The sequence below is a fragment of the Bubalus kerabau genome, chromosome 5 (assembly GCF_029407905.1).
Source record: "Bubalus kerabau isolate K-KA32 ecotype Philippines breed swamp buffalo chromosome 5, PCC_UOA_SB_1v2, whole genome shotgun sequence".
Classification (NCBI taxonomy): Eukaryota; Metazoa; Chordata; class Mammalia; order Artiodactyla; family Bovidae; genus Bubalus; species Bubalus kerabau.
Genome location: NC_073628.1, coordinates 80,149,874 through 80,162,175, shown reverse-complemented (window position 1 = coordinate 80,162,175; position 12,302 = coordinate 80,149,874). Strand labels below are relative to the sequence as shown.

The 12,302-nt window shown below is 35.1% G+C and overlaps 1 protein-coding gene across 1 annotated transcript in view; it reads left to right on the top strand.

Annotated features, from left to right (window-relative positions):
* The window catches only part of AIDA (axin interactor, dorsalization associated), a 41,884-nt gene that overhangs the window by 12,002 nt on the left and 17,580 nt on the right, over positions 1-12,302 (top strand). Inside the window, exons 3-6 of the mRNA XM_055581954.1 lie at positions 4,041-4,094; positions 4,491-4,545; positions 10,190-10,253; positions 10,497-10,603. Of these exons, the coding sequence (XP_055437929.1) occupies positions 4,041-4,094; positions 4,491-4,545; positions 10,190-10,253; positions 10,497-10,603 (280 nt within the window). The remainder of the gene's footprint in view (positions 1-4,040; positions 4,095-4,490; positions 4,546-10,189; positions 10,254-10,496; positions 10,604-12,302) is intronic.

Genomic DNA, 12,302 nt, shown 5'->3' with positions numbered 1-12,302 from the left:
TCATATGGATTTTCTATTCATAATCTCAAAGATTTCTGGTGGAAAATAAAGTTTACAATTCTTATTTGATCCTCCCTCATGATCAGTTGACTTAGCTTTCATTTCATTTCTTAATAGTTTTGTCATTATAAAACTGAGTTTAGTCGCCAAAAAATAGCTGCCAAAAGCTTTCATTCCATTAAATTCCCTACTTTGGTGTAGTAGATTTTCTCATGTAAGTTTCTGGACAGAATAGAACATCCTGTCTCATGATGCTTAGAAAGTTTTTCCCTGTTTTGAATCAGATGTAGTGGTGATGAGAATTCCAGCACTATATGCTTGTTTTATATTTTATAGATCTCCCTTTCTACTGCCTCCTCCCTCACTTCCTTTCTTCTCTGCCTCCCCCCAGCTAGAGGATAGACGATGGGCTGTCTAAATCTAAAAAATTGTCTGGATTGAGACTGTACTTCTTAACTCTTTGTATTTTTGTAAACTATTCTTTCCCTTAATATGTTTTGGCAAAATTACTATAGTTCTTTAATTGTTAACTGCTTTTTTCCTTTAATAGCTCTTTTGGAGTTAAGCATTCCCCTAGCTAATGACAAAGTAAGACAGCCAGTATTCTGAAAATGACAACATTTTCCACCTATATACCTTGTTAGACATATGCAATTAATTTGAATGAAATGCTAATTATTTAAATCTTTCTAAAATTAAGTTCACTTACCTTGAATGCTTAGTCTTAATGTGTATTAGTCAGGATTTATGTTGTGTGCTTCTTAATAATTTTTCTGAACTGTTTCTTTCTAAGGTGGAATACTGACAGTAGCAAGCACTTGATTTTGACGTCAATAAATGCTACATTTTAAAAGTCATTGCTGTGGCTGAAAATGATAGTGTTTCACTCTTTTTTTAATACTGATGTTGGGTGTGGTCCCTTAAAATAGTTATGAATAATGCCTATTGGTATTTTGCCATAGTTTCAATAGACTGTAAAAAACTATTGCTTCTTCTTAACTTGAAGAAATGTTTACATTTATAATAGGTTATTAGTGGACTTATAGTTGTTAAATTAGAATATATTTTACCTGAAATGTTAAAAACATCAAATCAAATGGGTTGTATAGTAAAGAAGGACAAGGAGTTAACTAATGTTTTTAAAGACTTACTCATTGATATGTGTCCCTTAATACAGACAGCCCTTTTTCAAAACCATTTTTTAAAAAGAACATAAGTGTGACCAAATGGTATTAAAATAAGTGTATTGCTTTGTTGTATATATTGCTATTGTATTGAAGACATTGATGTCCAGGACAAGTTGCTTAACCTCTCTTCGGTTTTCACATCTTATAGATGTGAAATGGTTGTATCTAGTGCAAAGGGTTATAGTCAGGATTCAATGAATTAATGTGGGCAAATCACCTAGGAGAATCTGTCACTTAGTAAGTGCTCAATAGGTTTTAGTCATTACTAACTATATTAAAGTAATTTACTAGTTTTGTCAGATTTGAGTGGTTTATATGAACACCACTGATTTAGGGATATTAGATTTTATATAGAAAAGATTGTTGCTGGCTCCCCTACAACAACTGTTTAAGAGGGTAAATAAATCTGTATCTTGAATCCTTTTACAGCAATTATATTAAATATAATATTTAAATATAAAATTTCAGAATAAAATTTGACATTTTCTAAACTCACATTAAGATTAAAGGGAAATTTTAAAGATTGTGGAAATAGTTAAATGTTGTTACTAGTTCCTTGACTAAGAGTCATATCTTTTGCTCAGTAGTAGTTTATTTATTTTTGAAAAATTTTTATTGATGGATACTTGATTTACAGTGTTGTGTTAGCTTCTGGTGCACAGCTAAGTGATTCAGGTATACATATATATACGTATTCTTTTTCGTATTCTTTTCCATTATGGTTTATTGTATGATGGTGAATACAGCTCCTTGTGCTATACAGTAGGGCTTTATTGTTTATCTGTGTTATATATAGTACTTTGTGTCTGCTAATCCATGCTCCTAATTTATCCCTTCCCCTTTCCCCTTTGGTAACCATAAGTTTGTTTTCTTTGTCTGTGAGTCTGCTTCTGTTTTATAAATAAGTTCATTTCTGTCATATTTTAGATTCCAAATGCAAGTGAGATCATATAGTATGCGCTTTTCTCTTCTGACTTACTTCACTTGGTATGATAATCTCTAGGTCTATCCATGTTGCTGCAAATGGCATTTCATTCTTTTTTATGGCCGAGCAGTATTCCTCTGTGTGTGTGTGTGTGTATTCTTTTTTATCCATTCATGTGTCAGTGGACATTTATTTACCTTACTTCATGTCTTGGCCATTATAAATAGTGCTGCTATGAACACTGAGGTGCATGTGTCTTTTCAAATTATAGTTTTCTCTAGATATGTGCTCAGGGGTGGGATTGCTGGATCATATGGCAACCCTATTTTTAGTTTTTTAAGGAACCTCTGTACTGTTTGCCATAGTGACTGCACCAATTTACATTCCCACTTGTAATGTAAGAGGGTTCCCTTTTCTCCGTACCCTCTCTAGCATCTGTTATTTGTAGAATTAGTGTTTTATTTTGTGAATTGCTATCCCAGCTATATAATGCCTGTATGATAATCGCCTAGGACTCACTAACCTGAGTGCCAGATACCAGGACAATACTTGTTACTCCTCTTTGCTCCTCATTTATCTCCTAAAGAAAATTGGCATAAGAGGAAACCATCAAATCTAATTGACTGAACTTTTGCAGGTTATCAGTATGTGTAGAAAAACATCACTTTTCCCCAGAATATTGTATTGTGAAGGCATTGCAAATATTGTACATATATACTTCACTTTTATGGTCAGGGTTTATTTCTAACAGAAAGTTAAGAAATATCTTTTTTTGGAAAGATTTCAAAGTCTTTCTTGTCATAATTTAGCTGCCTGCTCATGTGCGTATTTGTTTTTTGGGTCTCCTCCTTTTCAATTCAACCCTAGTCATCCATGTTCTTTTTCTGACTACTGATTACCTGGACAGTTGAAATAACCTGATCTAACCTTTAGTCTTTGCCCTTCTCTCCTTTACCCTAGGGACACTGTTATCACAACAGTTTTCTTAAAGGGCAAATCTGACAGTCATTCTTCTGTCCAAAAACTATCTGTGTAATTTATTGCTAAAGTAATAACAGATTCATTCCTCAGCTAGTCATAGAAGGTCCCCTTCATAATAACCCCTCCCCCCGCAATGCACACACATTTCACATTTCAAACCTATCTCCCTATTTTCAGTTTGGGACTTTAGACAACTGAACTATGACTTTTTCCCAAGTTCTTTAGTTTTAGAAATCCTCCCAGTCACTGGGGCTTGATTCCTAATTTTGATTCCTATCCTATTTCTTCAGGGCATATTAGCATTTACTTTGCTGACACCTGTAAACCAAGTTCCTCTGTTTTATGTTACAGTGATTTTATATGTGTCTTACATGTTTAATAGAAACATGAGCTTATTAAAGGAAGGACTATGCCCTGTCCTTTATATCTATTTGATAACTCAGATCTGACTATAAAGTTTGCCACCATTTATCACAAGTATTGATTTTACTTGGCATTGCTGATACATTTAATTGAACAAGTTAAGATTGGACTTGAGTCAAAATTAAATCATACCATTGTGCTAACTTTCAGATATTTTTGACTTTAAGTCTTTTAGTGAATATCAGACCTTATGGAGAAGAAGAGAAGGCAAAGCTTGGAGAGAAGATGTTTGAAGTCCTTTTCATTGCCCTTTAAATCATATAGAAAGCTATCATCAAAGAAAATTATTTAAAATTGGTTGTGGCACATTAGACCAGGAGTGAATATATGCTCATCTTCTCTGCATGGTCCCAGCCTTTTGCCTCCTATTTCTCATCTCCAGTGTCTCCAAGATGCTAAAAAGAAATAAAATTTAACCTAACTTTAAAAATCATAGATCACTTATCAATAAAATATTAACTCAATTTTTGGCAACTAACGGTTATAATGTATTTGGTATTTATAACTTTTTCTTTTTCCTGCAGAAAACCATAGGCAAAATTGCAACATGCTTGGAATTACGAAGTGCAGCTTTACAGGTAAATAGATTCCCCCCCTCTCAACTTCTTAATATAAGGAAAAGGAATTAGTATGAACTATTGATAATATGTTAGGCATTCATGTCAAAAGCAGTATAGTCTCAAAAGGATTTAACAATAAGAATTCATGGATTAAACTCCTATTAAAAGATCTATTAGTTCAAGTTATATAAACGGTAAAAATAAAAGATATGGTTTCAACTTTTTTAGTCAGAATGTCCCAAAAAAAACAAAAACTAATTTGAAATTAAAAAAATTTTTTTTTGACCTTGAAGGCAAGAAATGGATTCTTTTACTTTGGCTACTTTTTGAATATTTTGTCAGCCATAATAACAAACATAGGGTGCAATGAAGTCTTTGTATTAAAAATATGTAATTTGCATATTTTAAATTCAGTCCACACAGTCCCAGGAAGAATTTAAACTGGAAGATCTGAAGAAGCTAGAACCAAGTAAGCTTTATTTCATATTTTTTATTGATACTGCTTTAGAAAAATGTTTACACTATTATGGATATTAAGATTATTTAGCAGAGATCCTAATTTGAGTCTTTTCTGTTACTATCTAATCCTATGTAATTTTTCATGCTTTTATAATTCCTATAATATTTTTAGTAATTATTGTTTGGTTCACCTTATGTGCTCAGTCGTGTGCAACTCTTTGCAACTCCATGGACTGTAACCTACCAGACTCCCCTGTCTATGGAGATTTCTACACAAGAATACTGGAGTGGGTTGCCATTTCCTGTTCCAAGGTATCTTCCCAACTGAGGGATCAAACCTGCATCTCCTACATTGGCAGGCGGATTCATTACCACTGCTGCCTGGGAAGCCCTCTCACCTTCATTACAGAATATGAAAAATTATTTGATTCAATGTTGTACCTCACTTATCTGTTTTAGCCTTTGTTTTATTCAGTTTAATAAGACTACAATTAAATTACTTTAGTAAACATTTACAGTAGATTCTACTGGAAAGTATAAAGTTATAGTCATTGATGCCTATTTATACTGAATGTCACTGAAAACTGCAGTCCAGCTGTTTGAACTGCTTTATAAAATCTTTCCTTATTGTCCTCATTTTCCTTCCTAAATTTTTTTTTAAGTAAACAATTCCTTCAAATATTTTGGTGGTTAGGATGTGCTAGATGAAGCTTTTTTGCTGGTTCAAATGAATGTTCTCTTAGAGGAAATGTTTGAAATATAGGCAAGGGCACAAGTATTGAATATCACCACAGTCAATTTTAGGACATTTTTTAATCACCCCATAAAGAAACCCTGTATCCATTAGCATTCACTCATTTCCCTCTAGCTTCCCCTGATTCCCAGCCCTAGACAACCACTAATCTACTTTTTGTCTCTATAAATTTGCCTATTCTGAATGTTTCATATTAATGTAATCATACAATAATTGGTCTCTTGTAAGTGCCTGTATATAAGATTATTTTAAGAAAAACACATTTGTGCTCACTCATTCATGTCCGATTCTTGTGACCCCATGGACTGTAGCCCGTCAGGCTCCTTTGTCCATGGAATTTTCTAGGCAAGGATACTGGAGTGGGTTGCCATTTCCTCCTCCAGTGAATCTTCCCAACCCAGGGATCAAACCCACATCTCTTGTGTCTCCTGCATTGGAAGGTGGGTTCTTTTAAAAAAAGATTTCAGCTGCATTGAGGATATCTGAGTTATGTTTCTGAAGAAAATTAGAAATGTTCAATTTTAAATGATAAGAATAATGAGGATTTGGGATCCTCATTTAGTAACTATTTTCCATCTCTTTTCAATTTGTTTCCAAATAAAACTTAAGAATATGTAGGTTCACTATAAAGACTGTAAACACTTATAATCAGATGTTTATTATCTCTTTCCATGGACACACTCAATTTTTCCCCCTGTTACCTCATAGACTCTCTTGTTGTGTAATGGTAATAATGATCACCATTTTTTAGAGTAGCAGGAATGTGCCAAACACTCAGATAAATAGACTCGACCACATTTTGCTGACACTTGCCCATGATTTTACAGCTTGTAAATGCTCTAACTGGGTTGGGTTTGAAGTGATCTCAAAGCCTACATTCCTACCATTACACTGTTATTAATACTTGTAATCATGCAATATTGACATCAGTCCTTGAGATCTATGATTCTTCAGGTCAAACTCCTGAGAGATTATTGACCCATGTATTTGTGGAAGATTGAACTGAAATCTACATTTGTTTTCTGATTTGTTTGTTTGTAAGATTTGGGGTGGGAATAGAGAGGAAAGAGTAATTTGGATTCGTTTTTTTATTACATTTTGATTTTATATAAAGTTCCTCATTTGGACTTCTCCCTTCCTGATACTTATTTTAGATGATTTTAATTTGCTTCTTGCCTCTTAAACTTAAATGTGTATGTTGTATCTCAGTAGGCTATGCCCTGTAATTAAGCTTGAATTTATAAAATTTATTTTACAAGAATTAAACATTTTCAATAAATTGGTATTTGACTATATTTCAAATTAAGTGTTCTTAGTCAACCTGGCCTCTGCCTCTTCTAATAATGTAAGGAAGGGAAAATTAACAAATGACTGTATCTTTCAACTTGTTGGTCTTAGTTGGTTTATTTTGCTAATGTATTTTTCCTTCAAGATTTTTAAAATCTCTTTGTAACCCTATCTGAAATTCATACTAAAGCTAAGATCCTGAACGTAATAGTTAATTTAATTTTATGTTAATGCTTAGTAATACACTACTTCTTACTCAAATATACCCCCTATGACCAACCCATAAACTGTAAAATTCCCTTCCATTAATTAAACTTTCAAGGCCCCAAAGAAATCCCACCTTGCCCTGAAAGCTTTTTCTTCTCTCCTTAGCAGTAATTAGACTCTGTCTCATGTTCTTTATAGGAGCACTTTTTATAGCTACTGTCATAGTCTTCCCTGTACTATTCTCACTAATATTTATTTATTTTCTCAAGAGTATTGTGAATAACCTTTGTATTTTCCCCACAGAGCCTCATTCAATGCTTTGCCTATAGTATGAACTCGGCAAATTTTTAAATTGAATAGAGTTAAATGTCTACAGGGAATTGTTTCCCGTATTTTAAAATAAACTTTCAGATGGGAAGCACTTGCTCATTTTCCTACCACAAAAATGAAAACTAGCTACAAGGAAAAAAAAAGAAATACGTTTGGGGCGTGTGTGTGTGGTTTTTAGTGTCAGATTCAAGAGGGTGGCAGGCCATGCTCCATGAGCGTAGGCGGGGAGTGCTGAGTGCTCACCAGTAGAGGGTATGCCATCAAGTCAGCATTCAGGGGGCCTGTGTGCATTATTCCTACTGAATGAACCAGTTAGTCCCCAGTCGTGGTGGACTCCACACTCAGGATCACCCCTTCCATGAAATTATAAACTAGCTTCTCCTCTTCTCTACAGAAAATATCAAGATTCATATTAGAAGAAAAATCCTATGATAAGTTTATGTAGAATCTTATTTTAAAACGACATTAGAATCCCTGTTATTCCCCATTTGGTGAAAATGGAAAGCCATCCTGCAATTACAGAAAGTAAGAAAGGTGCTGTTATTTTTCTTTCAAAATTATTCATATAAGTTAAATATCTGATATACTGTATACTTGTAAATACAAAATAAAGAAGAGGCTATTTATGCCAAAACAGACGTTTCCTTTTCAAAACTTTGATACCTAAGAAAAGAAAATGCTGTTTAATTCTTCTATTATAATACAAATTCAGGATATTCTTAGTAAGTAATATGATTTTCAGCTGTTTCATTGATGTTTTGTTTACATTTTAAGGGTTGACTTTTTCCTTTTCACTATTAAAATGTGGTCATTGCTGATATAAATATGCATAATCTTGTCACCCATTTCCTATTCTCAGCATCTAGAACAATACTTTGTGATTATCTGATATTTGAGTTGAATGAATAGTTTACTCACAATAAACAGTCATGCACCAAGTTTAGAGGTGACATTCTTAAAATTTGAAAAATAGTCCTTCTTAGATCTAAAATAATAGGATTCTAGTCAGTCAGATAGGGAGAACTATGGACAGAATAAATTACCATATAATAATATAGACTTTACTTGTACTGTAAGTGTTCCTATGCAATGTCATGTTATGTTATTTAATTCTCTCAACAATCTGTGAAGAAAGGTAGAATATGATTTTGGAACTGGGGAAGCTGAGATTCAGAGTAGTTACATGAATGCTCAAGTCATTAACATCATGAGAGGGCTAAGATCTGATTCAGATCATTTGCCACTTGCCCTTTGCTTATCAGACTTCAGCTTTGTGGTCCTCTCCATTCCTTGAACAAACTCCTGCTGCAGAGCCTTTGCTGTTGCTCTGCCCTGTTCTTTTAATACTTGGAGAGCCCTTAACCCAGAGCTGCTTGTGAACATTTCTTCTCATCCAGGTCATGGCTCAAATGTCTTCTAATAATTCAGGTTTAAGCAGCCTACTCTGTTCACTTCAGCTGAAGTAATCCTTCTACTCCACTTACACAAGCATCCTCTGGGTCCTTCAGCCACAGTCTTAACATCATCTTGTTCATTTTGTGGCTTGTTATTGTCTGCTTTTCCTGGCTAGGGTCTAACATCCGTTTGAAGGTGAGAACACTCTGTCTCTATCACTGCCATATCTTAGCACTCAGTACTCATTTGTTGAGAAGAAGAGAGAAAGAGGAAGGAGGGTAGGAGTTGGAAGGAGAGAGAGAATAAGAATGAGTGAAAATATAGACACAAGTCTCAGACTTCTCTCCCTGAAGGGCTTAGTAGGAGTGCATATATTAGAAGAAGTATGATAAACACATTTGACTCCTGTGGGAGTAAGGCATGTAATTGCAACCTGTACTCAGGGATTTTCTTTTTGAGGATGACAACATCCATACCTATTTCAGCTCTAAACTGTAAGATTCCAAAATTAGAATAAATAAGTTGAGTATAAACTCACAGAAACATTTTGGATTGCACAATTAATGCCATTACTTTACCTTCATATAACTGCAGGTAGATACTGGCAATCTGTAAGACAAGCTATGAAGCACCTCTCCAAATGTAGGTAGAATTGTAGAGCATCTCTGTTTTTAAGTTTCCTTGCCTGGATATAATCACTGACCACAACCATAATACAGGAGGTTGTAATACAAGAGATTGTTTAAAGACTTCTCTTGAGGATAAATCCCTCTTTGTGTTTGTGTGTGCATATATATGGAGAAGGAAATGGCAACCCACTCCAGTTTTCTTGCCTGGAGAATCCCATGAACAGAGGAGCCTGGCAGGCTACAGTATCCATGGGGTCACAAAGAGTCAGACGTGACTGAGCATGCATGAGCCTGTATGTAAGCATATATGTATGTATACATTACATATGTATAATAAACTATGGTAAAGGTTTATGAGAATTATAACCTCACTACTATAAACTTTACCAGTTTTGTGGAGTTGAGGGGAAGACTAATCAAGACATAGAATAAGATAGGCTCATATCCCTCTCATTGGTCATCTTTGACACCAGTCTTTTAATTAAAGTACTCCAGGGAGGAGATATTGTCTTTCTCAGGTGCCCCATGTCTCACCTTGGATTTTGTACTTAGAACTATTTTGGAGTTCACTTTCCCTAAGCGCTCTGAGACTCTGGAAGTTACCTTCCTTGGAGTTCTAACAGTACTCTGAAGTGTGAATATTTTCATTTTGCTAAGATATTCAATGGACAAGTGCATTGTGGCTTTGGATGATAAGATTGGGAATATTTAAAGTATTAATAGACACCCCAGTGGCTCAGCGGTAAAGAATCGGCCTGCAGTGCAGGAGACACTGGTTCGATCCCTGGGTCTGGAAGATCCTCTGGAAGAGGAAATGGCAACCCACTCCAATATTCTTGCTGGGGAAAACCCATGGACAGAGGAGCCTGGTGGGCTGTGGTCCATAGGGTCACAAAGAATCAGACACGACTGAGCAATTGAACACACACACACACACACACACACATACATATTAATAGGCATGGTAAAATTGGCTAAAATCAGTCACTTACAATAAATTTTTTTATTCTGATTCATGACATAATTCATGTGTCTTTCTCTTTTTATTCTAGTCCTAAAGAATATTCTTACATATAATAAAGAATTCCCATTTGATGTTCAGCCTGTCCCTTTAAGGTAAAATAAATTAGCACCAGTATTTGTCTTCTTATTTTATCATCTTATTTTATACCTATTTTTCAGATATTTCTGGATGTATCATATCAATGTTAGTATCATTGATATCATTAATCCAACATATTAGCATTTTATGTCAGCATTTTTTATATCAACATTTTACCTGGGAAATGAGTAGCTATTTGGCTTCTCTTGTATATTTGGTTTTGTAGCTCACTGTTTTTTCTGTCCTTTCGCATGTAGAAGAATTTTAGCACCTGGTGAAGAAGAGAATTTGGAATTTGAAGAAGATGAAGAAGAGGGTGGTGCTGGAGCAGGATCTCCTGATTCCTTTCCTGCCAGAGTTCCCGGTAAGTATCAATTGTTAAAAATATTCATGGCTTAATTCACAGTCAAAGTTTTTGGAACCTACTTTAGTATTTGCTAGTGGGAGTAAAACCTCTCCAGGGTGCATGTCCATTTTAGGCAAAATTTGATGGTCATGTTAATCGGCAGTAACTGTTTTATAGGTATAGCCTGGAATTATCTTACTATCTGTGTTGGGATCCGAAAGAGCACACTCAGGTTCCGAGTTCACTAGGGGGACTCACTCAGCATGTTGCTGTAACTCACAGCTGTGCTTTATCCCAGAAAAAGAATTACAGGCACAAAACCAGCCAAGGGAAAATGTATGTGAGTGAAGTCCAGAGGAAACCAGGTGCAAGCTTCCAGGAGTCCTCTCCCAGTGGAGTCACACAGCTTGTACTTGATTCCTCTAGTGGCAAATTCTAACGACACTTGTGAAGTGTCCCTTGAAGTGGGAAGCACATAAGGGACTCTATGCCCAGAGCTGTTACATAGACACCTTCTGCCTAGCACTGACCAAAATTCCAGACTCCCAGAAAGAAAGCAGATAATTCAGCATAAACCATATTGTTTGTAAGAAAAATGTAGACACAGTGACCATTCTTATCAGAGGTAGTAGCAACCCTCCCAAAATCCAGATTCCCAGATGCTAGTCAGGGGCTGCCCTTGTAGTCAGGCCTTTCTAAGAGTGACTGTCTCAGACCTGCTGTGTTAACTCTTTTTCGGTTCACTATCAAATTTGGTCGTTAAAAACTGGACTCAGGGAGAATGGCTACTGAGCAAATGCCTTTTTCTTCCCATTTGTTTTAAAGAAAGTAAATAATGGTGAGGCTTTTTATTTACAGCTGATCTTCCCTGCCTGTCAATAACCTAAGCAGGCACACTGGATAAATTTCTTATTTCTCCCATCACTGTTCTACTCTGTTCTGTTCTTACACAGCACACAGTTTTCATTTCTGGTCAGTTAGTTCACTTTAGTATAATATGCTGATATATTGTGATGTATTTTATAATAGACTCCAAAAGCTTTAAAATACAGCTAGATACAATTTATGTGTTATCCTGATAACGTTCTTGGTAACAAAAGTACAGGCAGACCTTGGTAATACTACAGGTTCAGTTCCAGATGACAATAAAGTGAGTATTGCAAGAAAGTGAGTCACACGAATTTTTTGATTTCCCAGTGCATGTAAAAGTTACATATACAGTACATTACAGTCTGTTACATACATACATACAATACATATACAGTCTGTTAAGTGTTTGATAAGCATTATGTCTAAAAAAATTTTTTGTATTTCATTGTATATATTTTTTATTGAAGTATAGTTGATTTACAGTGCTTCAGGTACACAGCAAAGTGATGCACATATATTATTTTTCAGATTATTTTCCATTATAGCTTATTACAAGATATTGACTAGTTCCCTGTGCTATAAAAAATACTTTATTGCTAAACAATGCTAACCATCATCTGAGGCTTTAGTCACAACCTGCTTGCTGTTAGAGGGTCTTGTGTTGATGGCTGCTGACATCAGGGTGCTGGTTGCTGAAGGCTGGAGTAGCTGTGACAACTTCTTAACTAAGACAGCAGTGAAGTTTGCCACCTAGATTGACTCTTCCTTTCACAGTTTCTCTGTAGCATGCAGTGCTATTTCATAGCATTTCACCCATCATAGAACTTCTTTCAAAATCGGAGTCAAT